This window comes from Cotesia typhae, unplaced genomic scaffold (assembly GCF_013202065.1).
Source record: "Cotesia typhae breed Kobodo isofemale line unplaced genomic scaffold, CoteBio_Ctyphae contig_26, whole genome shotgun sequence".
In the NCBI taxonomy this organism is placed as follows: domain Eukaryota; kingdom Metazoa; phylum Arthropoda; class Insecta; order Hymenoptera; family Braconidae; genus Cotesia; species Cotesia typhae.
In genome coordinates this window covers 2,962,796-2,986,231 of record NW_027423732.1, presented here as the reverse complement: position 1 = coordinate 2,986,231, position 23,436 = coordinate 2,962,796, and the positions used below count along the sequence as shown (strand labels likewise).

The following is a 23,436-nucleotide window of genomic DNA, read 5'->3' as shown; positions in this document are numbered from 1 at the left end:
TTTTCATAATAAATTTAAAAAATGTATGGAGACAGCTGATGATGAGAACCTATTTTAACAGTAGATGTCGTTGCACTTAAGTTTTGATAGTAGGCTTAAAAAGGGGAGAAACATGTAAACAACATATGAGTTTACGATCTAAAATAAATTGTGATTGATGGTTTTAGGAAAAAGATAGAAATAGTAAAGTTAAGTGGCCTTGATATAACATCTGATTTATTCCTGTGAAAAGCAAAGTGTACTTAATTATTCTCTAATATATTATTTTAAAAAATAATCTGCGAAAATAAATATTTTTATAACTTACGAAAACTTAATATTCGCAATTATAGAAGTCACTTTAAAAATAATGAAGCATGTTAATGCATTGAATAAAGTTTTTATAAAATGAAATAATTCTACGATTATTTTTTCAAGATCAATTATTTATTAATTATATCAAAATTCTTTTTATAAGAAAAAAACGAAGAAAAAAATTTTTACCATTTACAGTTTAATAAAATTAAGAAACGAAGAAAAATAAAAAAAAATAACAGAATTTATAAAATTAATAAAATTAAGCGAGTATAGTATCAAAACATTAAAGATTAATCAAAAGAAGAAGAAGAAAAAAAAATTAATGCTTAGCGGAGGTTAATTATTTGTGATATATATATATAAATATATATATATATATATATATATATATATATATATATATATATTATAATGCGATCAGCAGTAAATGTCGAATTAATTGGAATTTATGTACTTCGACTTCTCTGTTGGTGTTGCGCTGAAGTAATTGCGGGTGGTGGTGCATTGGACAGTTCATCTGGATATCATGCAAAATCAAATGAGGCATCACATATTCGTTCGACGACATTCTCGCCAACATTCGCTAAGGGTATCGCTCAAGCTGTTGCTCATGATGCCTTACAGTCTCGTAAGTTAATATTGTGAGATTTATGATTCGAGCTAAATTATATTTTCATAGGTCTGTTGTAATTATTAATAATTAATCTTTTAGCTATGGATACTTGTAATGATGATTTAGCATGCATAACAATGGCATCACACGATCGTTTAGGCTTAGAGGCTATCAGAACGTTACATAGTCAATTGGATGATGATGCCGATGGTGATGTCGATCTATCAGAGTCTGATGATGTAAGTTTGTCTAAAGTAGTTTAAAAAACTTATGGTAATTGTTTGGAATTTAGGAGCACCCTATTTCTAAACATACTATTAACATGATAAATTTTTTTTAAATGTCTATTTATTTTTCTTTTTTAAAATTCATTAAAAATAAAACAATTTGAAAAAAAAATTATTTAAAAAATTCCAATTTTTTGATTAAAAAAAAAAAATCTTATAAAAGTCATAAAAATTTTGGAAATAGACAATTTAATTAAAATTTTTTTTTTCACTTAGTTTGTTTTTGATTTCACAAATATAAAAAAATTGGCTTGATTCAAGAGAAGAAATCTTCGGATACGAAAATCATTTTGAAATATTTGATCTTTTTAATTCAATGGAAAAGTTCTTGAATAAAGTAAAATTTACTGAAGACAAGAAAATTTTTCATTTCAAGATTGATTCGCAATAATCAAATTCTTCAGGATAATATTGCTTGATTCACAAATTTTAAAGAAAACTTTTAATCTTAATTAAAATATTTGAATTCATTAAACTTATTTATATGAGTTTTATCAACGATTTTCAATAAGCATGTCGTTTTTTCTAATACTAAGGGCCAGTTTTTCAATCCAAGATAAAATTTTATCCTATGCCAATATATATAGCCTTTACTAGCTTTTAAAATTATTTAAAAAAAAAATATACCATATTTTATTTTTCGAATTCTTATCGTTAAAAAGAAGTGGTCCCTAGTTTCAAACAATACCAGAGTTATATTTAAAAAAAAAAAACAACATATAATTATTATACTTACTTATGAAATTATTCAGTTTCTCAGGGAAGAATTACAATATGAAGCTGGTTACGAACGACGTCAACGCGCTTTTCATCATAATGATGATATGCATATTAGTGTTAGAGAATTATGGGAGGCTTGGTTGAGATCTGAAGTTCATAATTGGACGATCGAACAAACTTCTGAGTGGTTGACTACAAATGTTGAGCTTCCGCAATATGTTCCAAACTTTATACAACATCGTGTAACAGGAGCAACACTTCCTAGGTATGATATTTTCTAATACCAGTACTCTTTGACTTTTCTAAGCACAAAAATAGTATCTGATAAGATTAAAAATTAGACAGTTACAAGTATTGGGCTTATTATGTGGGTAGTATTATAATTATACGTAACGATAATTTCTAAAGCGAATCTTTTTTTCTGTTTGCGATAGACTGGCTGTGAATAATATGCACTATCTTAATAATGTTTTGGGCATTAAAGATCCTATCCATAAACAAAAGATTGCACTGAAAGCTATGGATGTTGTATTATTTGGACCGCCTAAAGGTTAATGTTTTATATATTAAAGTTTATAATTTAAAATAATTTTTTTTCTTGAAATTTACTAGTATTAAATTTTATGAAATTCGTTTTAATAGATACTGGACATAGTTTAAAGGATCTTATATTAATTACATTATTGTTTGGAGCGCTAATTGGATGTTGGTATGTTTACCAACAAAAAAAAAGTTCACAGAAGCATTTAAAACGAATGATGAAAGATATGGAAGGTCTTCACAAAGCCGAATTAGCATTAGAAGATTTACAGGTATTGTATAAACGATTATTAATTTTTTTAATTCTGTAGTATTTATGATAATAGTAATTTTTTCCCGAAAATATCTTTTAAAACAATGAGTTTTGATAGAAATCATCCTATCTGATCAATGATATAAAAAATATAATTTTTTTAATTCAGTTAACACTTAATGATAAGAAAAAAAAAATAAAATTTATTATATTAAAATTACAAAACTTGATGGGAGAGTTTTTTTTAAATGTGTTAAAAAAGAAAAATTTATAGCTATCTTAAAAAATGCAGTTTTAAAAAATTTATAACATTTTTTCGATTGATTAATTTTCGCGCAATGAAGGTCGCAAAATCAAGCGCTTTGCTCAGCCAGACTACCCCCACTACCTTAGACTCGCAACAGCACGTATTAAGCGCTCGCTGCCTGAGGAAAAATAATTTCTTCCAAAATAGACAATGTTCGCGCGTGAGTTTTCTTGATTTTTTGAATTAAAGTAGAGTTTTTTAGTGTAATTTGTTTCCGGGTTATGAACGTTTCTTAAAAAATACATTTTTGGCTCTAAAATATTGACTTTTTGAAATAAAAATTCCTGCCAAAGCTTATAAATGTTCGTTTTTATGTCAGAAATGAGTAGTTGATATTTTTAAATGATCAGATGATTGTTCAATTCGTTAAAGGATTTGTTTATAAAATGTAGCCTAAATTTTACTTATTGAAAACTAATGATCTACTGATCGGACGGTATATACCAAAAGTGAACTGTAGTTTTTCTCGAACTCAACATTGGTCTTTTGGTACCAAAAACATCAATATCAATAGTTTCAAAAACACAAATTTTTTAATTTTAATAGGTTTTGTTCTAATTGTTAGGTAAAAAATTATGTGTCTTTAACGTATTTAAAATAAATTGAGCAGTTTTTTAATTTTTAATTTTCTTGATTTCTTGATATTTTTCTGTACCCATAAGGAAACTTTTTTGAGATTCTTATAATATTTTTGATAACTTGTGCAAAAAAATCACTTTTACAGAAAAAAAAAAATCGTTATTGTTTTCGTATTTTGCTTTAACATCGTCAATGATATTTTAAATATACTTTTTGCAATTCTAAAGTATACCTTTTTATGACAAACAATACTTAAAAAAAAATGTATTCTATATTTTTTTTTATCTTCTCTCTCTGTTTTTTAAAATATTACAGTTACGCTAAAGTGTGCTATAAATGAATATTTACATGAACCGTTTCATACAAATAGTGTCTGTACAATTATTCTGATATATTTTAAACCAACTCCTGAAATCTATAATCTATAATCTATAATATATATCTATAAAATGCTTCGTTAGGATATGTTAAGCCAGGGTTTTTTTTTATCACCACCAACTTCAATCAACTTCCCGTTGGGGTGGTGAATACTCCTTGGTCTCCAGATCATAGTAAGGGAGTTTGGTCGCGGTGGGTGAAAGTGGGTGGTTGTGGGTGGCGAAAATGTGAAAAAATATATTTCTATCCTCTTCCAACGCATGAGGACTTCTGAAAAGTTCTCAAAATTTCTGCAATAGGTTCCAAAATGTGTAAAGCAGTTATTGACGATCTGGAATGTTTCATAAAGTTCTAGAAATTTCTAGAATGTTTCATAAAGTTCTAAAAATTTCTGGAATGATCTATAAAATTCTAAAATGAGTGCAAACTATTGTAATCACTTTAGAATGTTCAAGAAAGTTCTAAAAATTTTCGGAATGATCTAGAAAGTTCCGAAATGTGTAAAACTGTTCGTATCGTCGATCTGTTAATTTGTTAATTAATTAATATAATAAACAATACATGATTATAAATATCTAGGTTATTTTTCCTTTCAAGTTATATTTTTGCATTTTTCATTACAAAAAATTGTATTCGACGTAAAGTGTAAAATGAAGGTTTTCAGTACACTTGAATTGGCAAAACTCCCAATCTTTTATCAAAGTAAAGAAGCTTTGATCAAAACATAAATTCATGAAGAAGTAACTAAAAATACTAGACAAGGCAAAGGATACTTCTGGGGATAATCGGAAAAAATGTACCCAAAAAAATAAATCAGAATAAGTCAGAAAATGTCTGACTAAAAAAAAAAAAAAATGATCAATTAATTTTTTAACTGACAATTTTGAAAGTAAATTGTCTGTGCATAGAATTGTTTTACTTTCAGTCTAAAAAGAATGTAAGCAGAAAAAATATTTGATATTTTAATATCACCGCAATAAGAGGGTTCAGAGACAAATTCCTGATTGGAGTTAGGGGGCAAGTTCCTCAGACAAAGAAAAATAAACTTTACTATTTATTAACAAAAAATTAACAAAACATAAAAAAAAAATAATTTTTTAGCAATTTTTAAAAGCCCGAAAAATTGTCTATTTCTTTCAATCGACTCAGAAATCAAATATTAACAGGTCTATTTTTTTCCAGCATTCCAAACACAAATCTGAAACTTTTCTACAATTTAAAGTTGATTTAAATCGTCTCGAATTTTTCATATCTTTGAATACCTTTATTATCTACTGACTTTGGCTATTTCACATTACTTTATGTAATATAACGAAATCCAGAGTTGCCATAGGTACAGTAATCTCTAATCTACAAGTTAGAAATGATAAATTAATAATTTCAAGTGTATTAACGTTTTTTTAAGTAGTATTATATCTTCAATTGCTTTATGTACCTCTCCTGCATAGGAATTCTGATATATTTAATCGATAAGTTGCATTAAAATAGACTTGTACAAAAAGTATTTTGGGTATTAAGCCTGCAGTGTCTAACGAGTAAGTAAAATTTGAAATAAATAAAAATGACCCGTCTTATAATATCTAAAAATACACATAGAATTAAGTGAAATTATTAAAAACATATGAAACTAAATATATTTCCACTTCCATGTTTTAAAAACCAAATATTCTGAGATAGAAATAGCTATAACATCGTAATATATGATTTTAGTAGTTTGTTAGTTTATAAAATTTACAAATGAAAACTATATTTATGAATTTGAATCCTTGAGCAATCAAAAATAAGAAAGAATAGGCAAATTATTATTAAAATATGTGATGATACAATGTGTGTTTAAATTAGTCGTATGGATTTATTTTTTAGGAGTACTTAGTTCATTTGAATTGAACTGCAGAAGTTCTGTCTCGTATTGTTGTGCACTAGAAAATTTGAGTAATATAGTCGCTACAGCTATAAATATATCTATTCAACGCATGAAAATGTGTCAGTGACAATATTGTTGGTACCTGACGCATGTTAAATATTAGCCATGAAGTGGAGTCTTCGGAACTATCAAAGTAATGTTTTTTTAGTGAATTTCTTGTAAACTTGCTGCAATTGCTAGCGATTAGTATGAATAGTTTCATATCGATGTCTTTGAAGTTTTTAGATTCACGGACAAAAATCCCCTTTTTTTTCATATACATTCTGTTATAGAACTGCACCGATTTCGGATATAGATGGTTTAATATAGATTATCCATTCGTCTTCGTTTTTTGAGTTAATCAATACCGTTACTTCAGCGAAGCCGTGTTTTTCCAACTTCATAGTTTCTTCAAGTTCAGGTATCCTTTGCGACTGATCTCTCCAGGATTTTTAACTTCCCGCTAAAAAAAATTAAAAATTTTGAAGAATCGTAAAGTTATTGGTTCCACCCCGATTTTCGAAAATGTGTGTGTGTGTATGTAAACCTTTCATAACTTTTGAACAGCTTGAGCGATTTCATCGCGGTTGGTGGCATTCGAAAGAGCTTGACTGAACTTAGATTTTGAATACAATTTGGACTGATTCAGACCAGTCAATTTTGAGAAATAAAAAAAAACTACAAAAAAATTTTTTTTAACATGGTTTTTTTCGAATAATTTTTGAACGGCTTTACCGATCGATCCCAAAAAGTAATCAGCTCTTAACATAAAAAAAATCACGTCGATCGCCGCCAATCCGATCAAAATTAGTTGATTCGTTCGTGAGTTATCGTTGACGAAAGAAAACCGAAAAAAGTGTTTTTTCGGAATTACTCCGAAATTCCTTGTCCGATAAAATTAAACTTAAAAATTCTGAATGAGGCTTAAAAACTGCGTCGAATGCCTTTAACCGCGTAGAAATCAGTTCATTCATTCACAAGTTATTGCGGTTTGAAAATTTGAAAAATGGTGTTTTATCAAATGTTTATCAGACTTTTGAGCTCGAAGAGCACAAAAGCAGACAAAAGCTATTTCTTTGAGCTCGGAGAGCTCAAAATAACACACAAATTGTATTTTTGAGCTCAAGAGCTTAAAAACGTCGCAAGTGCAATTTCAAGTGTTTAGGTATGGAATTGGCGGGAAGTTGCAGGGATGGCCTTCAGGGTAGTTTTTTAGTGTGATTAAAAGTCAGCAATATTATTGATGAACTTTTTGTCGAAAATTTACAATCGTAAATTTGTAAAAATATTACAAAAATTAACAAACCAAACAAATATTTTTTTAAGTAATAAAAAAAAAGTAATTGAATAAAAAAAATAGATTATTTTTGTAGATCAATTAATTTCTCACCAAAATATGTATTCGACACAACTATATTTGATAAGATTTTGATTTTAAAAAATGGTGTACTCATGTCTTTATTTATTACTCTTTGCTACTGTACCGTTTTTTAAAACAGGTATTACTATTAATTTTTTGAATATTTATTTAATTTTGGTTATTTTTTTTTCTTTTTAGAAAGAGCTTGAGAGAGCCAGATTGGAGCAAGAAAATGCTACAACAGCCAAACAAAATCTAGAAAAAAGACTTCAAGACGAAAGTATGAGTTTACACACGTCGTACTCAGATTTAGAAGTTTCACAATTAAAAGCTGAAATCGAGGTTAGTAGTTGAAAAAATATAAAATTAATTTTACCTGTACTTTTACATAAAATTTACTTGAGAGAAAAAAAAAATTCATAACAAGTGTACTAACTTTTGACAAAACAACACCAAAAGCTCCAAATTTCGGTTTCATGTAAGCATTCATAGAATTTCAATTAATTGAACTAGTTCAAATTGATACGGTCACTATGCTCGGGTACAATGAAAGAAAGTTTGGTAAATCCAAACGTACATGCATTATAAGTGCTGATATTTTGTTTAAATATTTTAAATTTATTTTTAAACTTTTTTTACATCTTATCAGGATTTAAAATCAATAAATTATTACTTTTTAAATATATTTTGCATTATGCTCATTGAGTTAGAAAATAAAGGATAGTATTGTTGTTTTAAATTTGTAATAGCTTTTTAAAAAATCAGTAAATTTACCCTACTCGATAAGATATCATTACTAATATCAGGTGACGAAAAAACATATTAACTATTATGATAAAATCGATTTTCAAAACAAGGAAATTATATTTTCACTAAACTTAATTAACTTATTTTTTCTTATAAAATTTGACACACTTTTATAAAATCCAAATAGTAAAATTTCACAAAATTTTATGAAATTTTTTCCCGGGTTTTTTTACAAAAAGTTATAAAATCCCAAAACAAAAACAGTTTCACTGTAACAAATTGCGCCCTACCCACGTTTACAATAATATTAAAAAAAAAAAATTTTGTTCTTTCTATAATAACATAAAATAAAATAATGAACAACAAAAAATATCAAAAATTATTTTGCTGCAAATGTAAAATTAAAAGAAAACTTTTTTATACGTAATTGGTGTGTGCTATTGAGTACATATTGAGCCCAAATTTTTTTAAGTCTGATACCTGGTTTGATGTCTACAAATTTATAGGTAAGTAAATTCTCAGAATTACATGAAGATTAAAATATTCTGAAACCACGCATATAGCACACCAAGTACCTACGGTCTAAATGTTATTTTTTTTTTTCTATTTTTACATTTGCAACAAAATTTTTTTCCTATTTTTAGAACATGACAACGGTTACTTGTATTTTTTTTATTTTATATCTTTTTGTGAAGAACAAATTCTTTTTTCTTTTATTAATCTTGTGAATGTAGACGTGGCGTGATTTGTTACCATAGAGCTGTTTTTTTTTTTGGATACCCTTACTGACACTCGCATCTATTCCGACCCAATAAACAAAGTTGCAGTGCAGAAGTTGCTATCGAATGATTGGTGTCCATTAGATGTTAAGCTGACTACGTATCCAGAATTTTCAAATATTGCTGTTAGATTGACACAAATCTGCTGACGCAGTTTGGTATCATTGTGAGGTGCAGATTGGTGGCAAACTGACTGCAAAAATTGGAAAGCCGGAATCTGCTGTCAGTCTGCATATAGCCATCAGTTCTATAGTTTCTGTCAATCTGCATACACTTTGCACGCAAATGTTGCGAATCAATTTTTACAATCCGTCTGTCACCAATCTTCTCCTCAGATTGACACCAAACTGTGTCAATAGGTAGATGTCAGTTTGTCACCAAGTGGTTATTGGGACAGTTATAGTTTGAACTCAAGTTTTCTAATATAAAAACAACTTTATTTTTAGATGTTAAAAATGGAACTACAACGCGCTGAAGGAGAATTAGAAGATCGCTGTTGGTCACCACCAGTTGGACTGCAGCATTGGTTACAATTAACTCATGAAATTGAAAATAAATCTTATACAAAGAAAAAAATATCTGCAGAGAAGCAACTGCAACAAGCCCGAGAAGCAGTAAGTATTTTTACAGAAGAATAATTCAACAAAAATCAGATAAACAGTCCACATTTTTACACATTTTTAATCGTACTTAATTCTGAAAGATATTGATAATACTTAGGAAATATATGTTTCTGATCTCAAAGACTTAAAAAAAATTTAATATTGTAGGCAAAGTATTATCACGAGCGATATGAAATGGCCGTTAATTTTTACTTCAGTGAAATCACAAACAATTGATGAGCATTCACATTTTTAGTTTTAGTGCGAATTACATGAAAAAAAATTTTTCTTGTCAAAGTTATAACGAGACATCTTCTTGAGCTAAAATCATTCGAAAAACTCACAAACATTCATTCAAGCCATATTTATTGATTTTTACTTAAAGTAATATTTATTTCTCCAACTTTTTTTTTTGTCGCGGCGCTAATTGGCTCAATTACAAGTAAGAATACTGCTACTACAATTTATTGATTTACATATTAAAAATCATTAGACTTGCTTTTCAAATAAATAGATGTATCAAATCGAACTTCAATATTTCTCGGTAATTCCAAACAAGTTGTCACCCAACATAAGATGAATGGTTACATAAAAATGGAAAATAATGCCACTTAAACCATTGAATTTTAGATTTCCTATTCCAAAGTTCGAAAATTTTATAAAGGAATATATTATTGGAATTTTTCTATCAATTTATATTAGCTCAACGAGAATGAGTTAGTGCACGCCTCGAAAAGCAAACGCGTATGAATAGAAGTTTATCAAGATAACATTCTAAAGTTAAAACCTCTAAAGTGATAAATAATCCACCTTATATTTTATGAAAATTTATTTTATGTATAGCTACTTTGAAAGAAAATTCTTGTAAAAAAATTTCATCTGGACATCCGGGTGTCGGGATGTAAACTGATAGAAAAGTTAATTTGATTCAAGAAAATATTTTTGAGCCAAGAATTTTTTCTCTTGATTTTCAAAATACATTGTCTTCGAAATGGTGTTTTTGGTTTAAGATTTTTTTTCTTTAATCAACTCTTATAATTTAGATGAAAAATATGAAAATATATCATGTAAGCAAACTATTCGTAACGTGATTGGTCAAATATATCAAAGCATAAAAATATATGCAAATCATAAATTCAGGCGCACGTTTGCGCGCGCAAATTTGAATTCTAGTCAATTTAACTTTTATATCAGTGTAGCTTTTTTTTAATTTCGTAAAATTATTTTTAATTCAATATATTTAATCGATCCTTCTAGTCTGATGAATTAAATATACTACAAGAAAAATAATTATGTTGTCATAAAAAACTTGAAGTCTTGAATGAAATACTTATCGATTTTCTTTCAAACTGTATTTTTCTGAATGAAAAAACTTGATTTTCCAAAAAAAAAAAAAAAAGAAAAAACTAAGAAAAACAGCTGACCGTGAAGGCCACCCCTGCAACTTCTCACTAATTCCATACCTAAGCGCTGAAAATTACACTTATGACACTTATGACATTTTTGAGTTCTTCGAGCTCAAAATTACAATTTATATACTATTTCGAGTTTTCCGAGCTCAAAAAGTCAGCTGTTCTATGCTTCTGAAGCTCAAAAGCTCGATAAAATTTTAATAAAACACTATTCTTAATATTTTCAATCCGCAATTACTTTTGAATTAATCAACCGATTTTTACGCGGTAAGCAGCATTCGACGCAGTTTTTCGAATCCTATGATTTACTTTCAAACGCAAATTGATCGAACTGAAAATTTTGGAGAAATTTGAAAAATTACCTTTTTCCAATTTTGTTCGACAACGATAACTCACGAACCAATCAACCGATTTCAACGTTCTTAGTGGCGATCAACGTGATTTTTTGGGCTCTAATAATTGTTTAATTTTATTAAAAACGATCCGAAAAGAAGTTATGTAAAAAAACACTTTTTTTGAAATTTTTCGTTCACGATATCTCCGAACGATTTTGACGATTTTGACCGGATTAGCAGCGATTGACATGGTTTTTCAAGGTTTAGAGCTGATTAGTTTTTGGAGTTAATCGATGAAGGCGTTTAAAGTTATTCTAAAAAAAAAAACAACAATTAAAAAAAATTTTTTCTTAGTTTTTTTGAGATTTCTCGAAATCTATCGGTCCGAATCGGTTCAAATTCACAAGAAATCTAAGTTTAACATACACACACACACACACACACACACACACACACACACACACACACATCAACAGACAGACAGACGGACATAGTGACAACATCGCGGCGGTAGTCAGGGAAGCTTCGTGTGATCTTAAAACGTCGAGGTCCGATAAAAACTCGATTTTTGCAAAACGGGGTAAAACCAATAACTTCCCCAAAATCTTCGATTTTCTCAGCGGGAAGTTGATAAAGACAACCAGTAAAATGTGATTTTATCAGCTGATAAAGAAAAATGTTGAAAATTTCTAACAATTTAAATTCTTGTAGCAGGAGTGTATTTTCTTCTCACAAGCAATTTTTTCTCTCAGTGTATGAAGAAAACTTCACAAACTTATAGCATAAAAAATTTTTTTTGGAAAGTAAAAGCACTCCACTAATTGAAATCAATTTCGTGTATGATTTAAATAGAAATATTTTCATTTTTACATGTTTTTGAGAAATCTTATTCTACAAGTTTAATAATGTTCAATTCCATTTTTGATAAAACGATCGACTTCTTAAATTTGCTATGCATTGTGTATATTTAATTGGTTTGAATTATTAATGATTCAAAGTATTTTTCCTCTTCATTTCTATATAAATTTTATCACGGCATAAATTTCAAGTAATGCTTACATGTTAATTCCCACTATAGAGAGCATGTCGATAATCGCTGAAAATATTTTTACTTTAGTAGATCTATTTGTTAAAGTACTACCACTGGTTGTAGAATTTAAAAGTGGCATGTTATAGAAAATTTTTCATCAAATTATCGCAATCAATGACTATTTTGTGAACTAATATTAGAAATTGTTTAATAATTAGTAATCATTTTTTTATAATCCATTTGAAAACTTTGATATAATGAACTTCTTTTCTTTAGTGTGAAAAATTACGCAAAAAACGATCAAGTCTAGTGGGAGCATTCGTATCGACTCATGGAAAATCAATTGATGAAGTTGACAAGAGTATTGTTGAAGCAAGAACGGCTTTGAATGAAGTGACCGCGGAATTACAGGAAAGGGTACATCGTTGGAAACAAATCGAGCTTCTCTGTGGATTCAACATTATCAACAATAACGGATTGAGTTATCTTGAAAATATTTTGTATCGTGGCGCGCCAAATGGACGCAGCTTAGCATTACGAGGTAAAAATGATTCATATTTGTTTTTCATTTAAACATCATAATTTTTCAATTTAGATATCGATACCCACATTTAGAAAATTTTACAGCAGACGGTAAAAACGGTTCATTTTTAACATTGATTAAATGGGATTCGACAGATGAAAATATTTATTTAAAAATACTTATAAAACTTTTGAATATGGCTTGTATAATATTATTATGATTCCATTTTTCACAAAAAATCAATTTGTCAAATTTTGTGGGATACGACGTATTAGAATGGCAGTATCGATATGTAGTATGAGACTTGAATTCTCAACAGTGTTGCCGATGGGTGAAATTTTGATTACCCTTTCCTCGAAGACTGATTACCCGTTTTTTACCCAACACTGTTACCAACTCTATTTATATGAAAATAAATATGAAAATTTATTTATAATCTTATACTCTTACAGTATTGACAACATAAAATGAATAAGATTATTAATTATTAAATAAAATTCTTTATTTTATATGAAAATTTTATAATGTTTGTAGCAACATTATTCTAAATTTAACATTTAAAATTTTTATAAAAGTCATAACTTAACATACATAAATATTCTAATATTTAAACGTCTTTTTTATCCCAAATGTTAGTATTTAACATTTCTTCATTTGGTTCAAAGTTAATAATATCACTGTCTTGGGATAAAAAGTTTTTAGTAATTTAAATAGAATTTAATGTATCAGTTGATAAGTTATTTCTATGATCAGTTTTTACATTTTTAATATCACTGAAAATTCTCTCAACAGTTACATTTGAAAATGGTAAAACTAGTAGAAAGTGTATAACTATTTTTAGATTCTTAAACAATAGTTCACCATTAGCTTTTTTACATTTAAGATTTCTCTCCAATAATCTTCTAAGTCTAAATTTATATCAATATTGAAATCAGTCAAATCCAACTACTCGTATCGCTTCCATTCATTGTCTAACTCTTGCAATACAATATTTTTACAATATTCCATCTTGATTAAGCAGATTACCCGATTTTATCCACCCAAATCTAATTACCCGTCTACTTACCCATTCAATATCGAATTACCCGGGCATTGGCAACACTGATCCTCAAAAATAAATTTCACAATCAGTAATAAGAAAGCAAAAGATTCAGTACTCAACAATATCATTATTAAGAAAACCATAATTTAAACGTGATTTAGAATTTCAAACCAATCCTTTGTAATTCCAACACACATTTTTAATTAGAATATAAAAAACTCCCACGCATTTTATCTGATGCCTTTTCTAACCCAAAACCATGCTGTGCAAAGTTTTTGTCACAGTAATAATTCCATACAGGTATACATAAACATGTTAACACATGTCTAGTTAACTAGCTCAATAAGATTATCCATCAAGCATTGAAACTAATTTTTTTTCTTTTCCACTACTGTTGCAATTTTTTGATTTATCCATTTGTAAGTGAAAAAAAAAATATCCCAGGTAAATGCACCAGTAGTTGACCGATTAGCGTTAAAGACGATAGTTAACGTATTATATAATTTATGAATAGATAAGTTTCAGATATGTGATATCATTTATTAAAATTCTATTAATATTTACTTCAGAGTGTAGATCAGAGGAAAATACCAATAATTGATCGGTGTGATCCAATAGTCGACTGCGAAATGAACCAGTAGTTGACCGATTAACTTTCCGTTACTCGCGCTTTTTCTAGTGTCTCATTCATATTCACGCCAACTTTATTAGGTTGAGTGGTGTTGTGCGGAGAATCGCCGTATAGCGCAAGCAACGAAGGGTTAAAAAATTTCGATAATTTTATTAATTTAAATCGATTTTTTATGGTTAATTTTTTATTTTATATTTTAGTGTTCTATTAAGCTACAGTTACATTATTAATCAATCTAATTTTTTTTGGTCTATAAAAACACATGACAGTACAACATACTAACAGTCCGCTCCGGCTTCACGTGGGTATTTAAGAAAAATTTCAAAATTAAAAATTATAATACACACATAAACCCTTCTATTTGCGTCAGGTTACTAAAAAAAAAAAAAAAATCATAAAGAAAGTTTAAATATTACTATTTTAATGAACTTTAATTTTTATTTTGTTACTAGCCGTTAACACCCGCTTCGCTGGGTCATTTTTATTAATGCAGTTATTTGTTAATATAAATTGACAATTTTTGCAAAAAATCGACTGAAATATTGGGCTTGACATTTCGCCATGTACAGTCGCAAAATTTATCTCCACTAATTAATAAAATTTTCCAGATCGTTCTAAAAATTTCAAATTTTCAATTTTATACAATTTTTTAGAAGTTTTTAGATCAATCCAGAACATTATCGACCGTTTAGAATGTTGACATTCATTTTGAAGCTTTTTAGATCATTCGGGGTTATTCTAGATCATTTTAGAATTTTCTAAATCACTCTCATTTAATTAGAACTTCAACGTATATTTTAGAACTTCCCAGATCTTTCTAGAAATTTATGGATAGTTCTAGAGTTTTCTAGATCAAATCACTCTAAAATATTATCTTTTGTGATAGAAGCTCGAGTTTTTGAGAGTGTTTCGGTATTTTTTAAAGCTATATCTGAATGTCTTTGTAGAAATAAAGAAAATTATTTTTTTCCTGGTCTATTATTAATAAAAGGATTAGGACCTTTTATCTTCAATTAAAAATTTTTGCCCTGCATCTTTAACATCTTTAGAATGCATCGAAAAGTCAAGTCTAGCTTTTTCGATGATCCAGTTATTGATACAGAATATGAGGGCCCATTTTTGTTTCATGAGAAATATTTGCATATATATTTTTTATATTTTTCTGGGTTGGAATTCATTAAGTTTTTTATTAACAAGAATCGAATCGACCTATAGATATGTCTGCAAATATCAGTGTTATGAATAAATAACACATACTTATATTTACTTGGAACATCAGCCGAACTCGGTAGTCACAGTATTATTTACATGAATTATTTTCGGCGTTGTAGAAATTACGCAGTAGATTGCAAAGTTACGCATACATTCTTAATTGCGCTACTATCAGCTGTAGCCTCTTAAATTTTGCTGCGCTGTAGCTACTTTAAGCGAATTTAGAAATGCTCTATGAATAATAATTATTTTAAGTTGATATTTATTCAAATATCAACTTAGAATATTCATAATATTTTTGAAACTATAATAAATTTATCTACTAATAATTACGTGATATTAATTAAACAATCAGTAAACTACTGGTGCATTTACCCTATTTATTTTTGTTTATCTAATTATTTTGTTTTTTTATTTTTATTTTTTCAGGGCGAATAAGCAGTAGTCAAGATGACCTAGACGATGACGGAGGTTCATTGTACGCACAATCAATTTCTGGTGCAGCAGGTAAGACGGAAATGGATACCCATGAGCACCTCGATTAACCCTTAGTTAGTGTTTTTTATTTTTTGTAATTCGTTTGTAAAGTTTGTTTTTGTTATATTTATATCGTATTATAAAATAATACGTATATTTTCTCATATTTATTTTCGATATTTTTTTTCGTTTTTTTTTTTTTCTTCAAAAAATATTCTTTGTATTAGTAATGTTTGTGATTAGTACATTTTAATTATTTTTTCAATCTCTTAAGAAGATTGGAGTGATTCCAATAATTATTATTTTTCGCAATAAAATCGTACATATATGTATATGAACCTATCTTACATGACAACAAGTAAATTCGGTTTTTACTTTTTATAATTATAGTAATTATAGATTTGCTAAAATTAATAGAATTTTATTCTAGGGATATTAGAATAGCAACTTTTTAAATTTATTCTTTTAGTTTTTTTTAGATAGATCACTTATATGTTATCAACTTTTATTTGTTATACCTTGTTAAGCAACTGAACAATTAAATTAGTAGATTATATAAATTCAAATCAAAACTATTTGTTATTTATTTCTCAAACATCAATATGAAATGTCAAAAATCATTGATTCCTTTTATTTTAAAAAAAAAAACAATATTAATAATACGGGAGCTTGACCTATTTGTGCTTTTTTAATATTTAATGGAAAATTTTATTTTTTGATGCTTTGCATATGAATTACCCTGAAAAGTTTATAAATTTGAATACTCCGCAATATATTAAAAAATTAAGTTTTTATTTTTTTGTAGTTCATCATATGTTAGAAAAAGTTGATGATTAGAAACTGTGATAGTGAGATCTATACTCAATTGCCATCGTGGCAATTTTTTCAAGTATAGTAGAGCTAAGTTAAATTGAAATGATAAAAAAATAAACACTTACTGAAACATAGATGCGATCCATTAATTTTTTTCCAACGAAAAACGAACTATGAACCTACGGCTAAGACCTGGATCCTAAAATATGATACTTTTTCTGTAGATGTACCCGTTTTCTTTCTTAAATTTAATCATTGCTTAAGCATGAGCCCTTGGATTCAAAAATTCATGTCAAGTGGACATCAAACATCAAACCAACATCATTATAAGATTTAACCTTTTCCATAAGTAATAGGAAGCTTGAACAGATCCGGTCATGATTCCAAATAATTCATGCCAGTGGCACCAGCCACTAACATACAACTTTTAGTAGATTTTCCAAATTGTGTGTTTCTCTCTATGTTTTGACTTTCAAACAAGTTTTTCATTTTTTGTCTTAGCTAATTGAGTTGATTCGAAGATTGTTTGTTTTAAAAAGTTTATCTATACGATACAACATATACGGGTTATTCCACAACAAATTGAAAGTTTAAAAATTTTTTAGTTTTGATTTCCTAATTTTTTTTTTTACTCGTTGAAAAACAATGTCAGGTAAGTTTTAAGATTTTTTGAAAAGATATAACTGACCGTTAATAGATCCTATTTTTGAGTGGGCCACTACCAGTGCAGTCAGATCGTGAATAAAAAACAGCACGATACGTAATATTGGGAACTAGAACTTTCTACCCACAATCTGGGTGCACAAGACTCCAGTCACAGGAGTTGAGATAAATAAACTGTGCTTGTACCTGAAAAAACAAAAAACTGGACCCATGAAGGTAATACTCGCGCGCCTAACTCCCCTCAATTAGGCGTTCGAGCCAAAATTTACTGTCTCCAATTGAGCTTTCCATTTATAATAAACTGATGAAAATGTTACTGGCACCGTCATAAAATATAAACGAAGACGATACTGACATTAACTTTGGAATTCGAAAGCCTATTGAGAATATCTCACCTTAGCCACGATGTCTTCATACCCATTTAGAAAGTACCCGTCACCGCAAGACCAATAAAAGTGACAAAAGGGTTTAAGCTAATCTACCTATTGTGGAAAATAATCTGCATCAGTAATGAAGGCTGCTAAAAGGTGGTGGGAAACAACTTCTTTTCACCTTTTTATGTGGAGCTTTCTCTGTTTTTAATTCTCTAATAGACTACCCCTCTTTGTTGTACTCGTACGGTAAATGGAAGCTTAAAAATCAAGTTTCTCATTATCATGCAATTAGAAATCAATAAAAAGGTGCTCTGCTAGGAAGTAGAGCATTTTAACTTCCCGCTAAGAAAATTGAAAATTTTCAAAAATCGGGAAGTTGTTGTTTTTACGCCATTTTCCGGAAATCGAGTTTTCATCAGATCTTGACGTTTTGAGGTCCTAGGAATCTTCCCTAACTATTCCCGCAATGGTGCCTGTATGTATGTATGTATGTATGTATGTATGTATGTATGTATGTATGTATGTATGTATGTATGTATGTATGAATATAATTTGGACCGATTCGGACCGGTAGATTTTGAGGAATTTTAAAAAAACTACAAAAAAATTTTTTTCAAATGTGGTTTTTTTTTTTAATAACTTTTAAATGGCTTAACCGATCAATTCCAAAAATTAATCAGCTCTTGACATCGAAAAACCACGTCGATCGCTGCCAAGCCGGTCAAAATCGGTTGATTCGTTCGTAAGTTATCGTTGACGAAAAAAAATCGACAAAAAGTGTTTTTCTCGGATTACACCGAAATTTCCGGTCTAATCAATTTGTGTTTGATAGTATATCATAGAATTTGAAAAACTGCGTTGAATGCCGCTAACCGCGTGAAAATCGGTTCATTCATTCAAAAGTTATTGCGGTTTGAAAATTAAAAAAATAGTGATTTATTAAACTCCTATCAAACTTTTGAGCTCGGAGAGCTCAAAACTACACGAAAATTAGATTTTTGAACTCGAAGAGCTCAAAAACATAATAAGTGCAATTTTGAGCGCTTAATTACGAAAGTAGCGGGAAGTTGCAGAGATGGCCTTCAGGGTCAACCGTTTTCCTAATTTTTTTTCTTACAATCTCTCTGAATTTTGTCTGGGTGTACTTGAAAAGTTCGTAAAAAAAAGGAGGCGGTAAAACTTCACGGCCCTAGAGTCCCTAGAAAGGAGTCCCTTTACGGACGTCATCCAGCGCTCAAAAGTTGAACTCTTGGAGCGAGTATAACAAAAACGCTTCTAAGTTTTGAATACTAAAAAAATCTGGTATAAAACGTTCATAAGCGAATTTTATTGGCTTAACTCACTCTGAATTGTCAATGCCTTCAGTTATTATGATTCAGTTAAAAAAATAAAAAAAGTACATAAAAAAAATAATTTTAATACCTTACTCCCCACTCTTAATATCCAAACGTACATTTACGTTAATCAATTGAATTAGCGTTGATTTGGTCTAAAGTTATGTGCAGAACGGCATTAATTTTCTTTCTTTTTCAATTCACTTTCATGTAGAAACGAAACCTGCCAAATTGAGGCAAGTTAAACTCAATTTTGAACTCATAGAAAAGGAGCTAAATAAATAAACTCAATTTGCTACAAAATTTCCGTGTTAGTAGCATGTAATATGCCTTTTTACGCCTGTTTATCAATATTTTACCAACAGTAACTTCTTATTGTAGTGTATGAAATATTATTTATTTTTTATTTTTATCTCTTCATCAATCGTATTTTTCTGCGTCTAACTTGCACTGCAGTAATTGTTTACAAGTTCAATTGTGTTTAGCTGCGATTCCCTGCTTTAATGATCACCAAAAGGTTGATTTTTTTATTTAATGATCCATAAAAAATGAATAAATCTAAAATATAATTGTAAGTAAATTTTTATTTTCAGGTGGCTTAGAAAATATTGGCTGGAAGGAATCATCTTTACCACCAGATTCGTCAAGTAGTGAAACAGGAAAAGAAACACCACCAGAAGTACATTTTACATTAGGAGATGATGATTCAACACCACTGTCATCATCTAAGGCATCATTAATTTGTGATAAATCATCAATAGCTCGTTCATTTAGTCAAGATGCAAATATTTCGACTAATGATGATACTAGAAACAGTATATCATCATTTTCGAAGACTTCACTTTCTGATAATTCACTTTTGGATTCTTCTGATAAAAAAATTCAAAAGAGCTTGCGTGAGTTACCAACTGTCATGTCTGTTGATGATGAAACGCAGTCAACCGACTCCAATTCAACTGCTGACAATGATGAAATAAAACGACGACGAAGAAAACTATTTCCCGCATTCAGAAAGAACAAAGGAAAAAACACGTGATTTTAAACACAAATGTCAATTAAATAAATTCAATTGATGATAAAATTAGCGCTTCCGTTAAAACTTGAGCGAATTTTTTTTTAGAATTTTTAACGTTGATTATAAATTTAATAATAATCAAAGTTTTTTTGCAAGTGCAATTGCCAAAACTTTAAGCAATAATTTACTTTGATTCAGTAAAAAGAGTGTGAAATTAATTTATTAAAATGATTTGACCGTCGTGTTTTATTAAAATTCTAAAATTTATTAATTTTAACTGAATTTTTAAATCAAAAATATTTATTTTAAATTTTCAAAAGAAAAGATTTTTTATCTTATTTCAAATAGAATTAACTCAAACGTACGTAAACTTTTTTCATAGGTTTTGATAATGTCATGGAAATAAATACTTATTCGTATACGTGATATTATTTATAATCATTACAATTACATCTGACTTTATTCATGATCATGATCATTAAATAGTTATTCTGGTGAGCAACGTAAAAAATAAAAGTTAATAATGTTTGCAAGCATTTTGAATAATTTGGAATTTCAATTTTGTTGATGGTAAATAACCGTTTAATAAAATTGTTTCAAATCTTCTCGGAAAATCATAACTTAGATATAAATAGACCAAATTTTTTCAATTTTTAAGATCAATAAATAAGCCTACAAAGCTTCCATTGATCTTTAATATGGAATAAATAGTTTACACAAATCTAATCAATTATTTCCTATAACATTATAGAATAATTGTACTAAAAAGTAGGTTTTCAAATAATTCATCTAAAATTTATAGTAATAATTAAATTATAAAAAGTTGTACCTCGTAATTTCGATGAAAATGACAATATAAATAAGGAAGATTTTCTTCTGTGAAAATATTAAGATACATCGATTTTGATTTTAAAATATAATCTTGGTAATAGGTGAAATTGTCTAAAAAAAAACCCATTTGCAATATAATAATAAATTGATAAGTACTAAGAGATATTTATAAACTTAGTATTAATTTAATTAATGTAATGTTTATAAGTTATCAATAAGAAGTTTAAAATAATTGATTCTAATAAATAATTGTATATTGAAAAGAATAAAACATTATTCTTATAATAGAACGGCATTCTCATTTGTACAAATAAATTGTAAAAAATTGTACATAAGAGAGAGTTAATTTCAAAATCACCGCATCGAAATATATGATAACTTTTAATAATTCAAAATAAAACTTTGTATTAATTTATTATTAAAAAAGCTCAGAATTTCTGATACAAACTAAAATCAGAAAATGTAACTCAATTTTTAGCATGGATTTTTTGTAAAAATCCGTACATTTAGTTGCTTTCGACAATTTAGATGGAAAAATTGTGAGAATTATGATTTTGCATGAGAGTGAATGGGGAAGATTATTTCCCTTTTCCATATTGAAAAATATAGAAGTATGCAATTATTTATAGAGATTCTCTGAGTAAAAAACTCAGTGCCGATAGCTTCCCACATAAATTTTTATCAATAGAAAGTATTCTTTCATAAATGTTTAGTATAATTTTATATTTCTATTAAGCTTCCGATTTGGAATGTTATGAATCTCCGTATTTATATGAATGGATTGTTAATTGAGAATTTTTGAATAAAAAACACAAATTTTCTGAAGAATCTCTTTTTTTGGAAAGATATTTTGAAAAAAATTCTATGTAAATATAGCTTTGAGAAAATACATCTGTAGAACTATGTGCATAGCTAATTTCCTTTAACTTAACTTAAATAAAAATATCTCCTTTTTTCTTTTTTTTTGTACTGAGTTCGTTATCGTACGTTTGGAAATGGATGATGGACACTCCTCAGCAACAGCAGTTACCATAAATTTTTCATCTAATCACATTCAATTTATGTTAATTTATTCGATTGTGTTTGTTATAGTATAATTAAAATATAGCAAAAAAAAAACTGTATTCCAAACATGTACCTCGTTAAATTTCTTGTTTCTCATTCAACTTGTGTGCTTCATAAAGGTTATATATAAAATATTAACTACCACAATGCGTCAATAGTACATGAAACGTATTTATTTATTATTTATTTAGTATTTATCATTCAAACTTTTTTTAATATCTTCAAAATAGATTTATAAAATAAAAATTAAAACAAAAAGTTACGGCGCTGTTTAAATTTAAATAACAATTGTTGGATACAGCTTGAATTTTCGTACCATTGACTCACACTCATTCTTTTAAAATTAATTATTGGTAAATTTATTTTAAGTATGTATCTAATACTTTTTAACTCTTTAACTTCTTTTGATAAGAAAAAAAAATTCTTATTTTAAGTTTTTTTAAGCACAAAATAATAGCTCATTATCAAGGGAACGATCCGTTGAGGTAGTACCCTCACTAGAGTCGTATTCTTAGGATTTTTTTTTAATTTTGGCAGATTAATGTTCGTATAATTCTGCATCAATTGGCGCAATTGGAAATTTTTGACCACCTAGTTTTAGAGATATTTAATTTCAAAATTTGAGTTTTGAACGCTCTTATACATTACGGTATACGGGATATCGAAAAGTAAAAGCTTTATTAATTTAAAAAAAAAAAAAAAAAAATCGATGGATTTTCTGCGGAGTTACAGCTATTTGTTTATAAGCGCTCGAGCGGAAACGCGTTTGTTTTCATAAAAAAATTAATATCCCGTAAACTATTGGTCATAGAGACATCGGGTTCAGCTCATTTTATTCCCTATTCAATTCTCTAAATTTCATACGCCACATGTCTCGACTACTTCTCTATTTTAATTTAAAGCTTAACGCTAAAACGCTGTTTTTAAACAAAAAAAAAAAAAAAAAAAAAAAAAAAAACAACACTTCCCACATACACACAAATGTTCAGAATATTTTTCTGAGTATTTGAAAAAAAAAAAAAAATCCAAAATCGGATCATTTCGTCGAAAAGTTTCTAACAAACCCCATTTTATTTCCACATCGTCTGGACTATAGAATTAACTTAAAAGAACTAAAAAGTTAAGTGCTTAAATATTATGACTTGAAAAATTGAAAATTGTTAGGATAATTTTACCTCGCTAAAATGACTAGATTAAAAATAAATGAAAGTAATTGAGGGGGAAAATTTTTTAACCAATAAAGCTTTTTAAAAAGTATAAGTGTATTAAATAAAGGTAAAAATATGTAAAAATTTAAAAAGTTCTACTTTAAAT

The 23,436-nt window shown here is 28.2% G+C and overlaps 1 protein-coding gene across 2 annotated transcripts; it reads left to right on the top strand.

Moving 5' to 3' along the window:
• The first annotated feature begins 191 nt into the window (after positions 1 to 191).
• Stim (stromal interaction molecule) lies at positions 192 to 21,964 on the top strand. 2 transcript variants are annotated; one of them, XM_074239742.1, is made up of 11 exons: positions 605 to 632; positions 722 to 925; positions 1,010 to 1,149; positions 1,950 to 2,182; positions 2,352 to 2,467; positions 2,560 to 2,729; positions 7,436 to 7,579; positions 9,210 to 9,377; positions 12,419 to 12,683; positions 15,980 to 16,057; positions 19,805 to 21,964. In XM_074239742.1, exons 1-11 carry the CDS (start codon positions 620 to 622, stop codon positions 20,245 to 20,247), a joined length of 1,974 nt encoding a protein of 657 aa, XP_074095843.1. In that variant the 5' UTR covers positions 605 to 619; the 3' UTR covers positions 20,248 to 21,964. The 2 variants fall into 2 exon arrangements, with proteins under 2 accessions (XP_074095842.1, XP_074095843.1); XM_074239741.1 differs by having other exon boundaries at positions 192 to 925.
• The last annotated feature ends 1,472 nt before the right edge of the window (positions 21,965 to 23,436 follow it).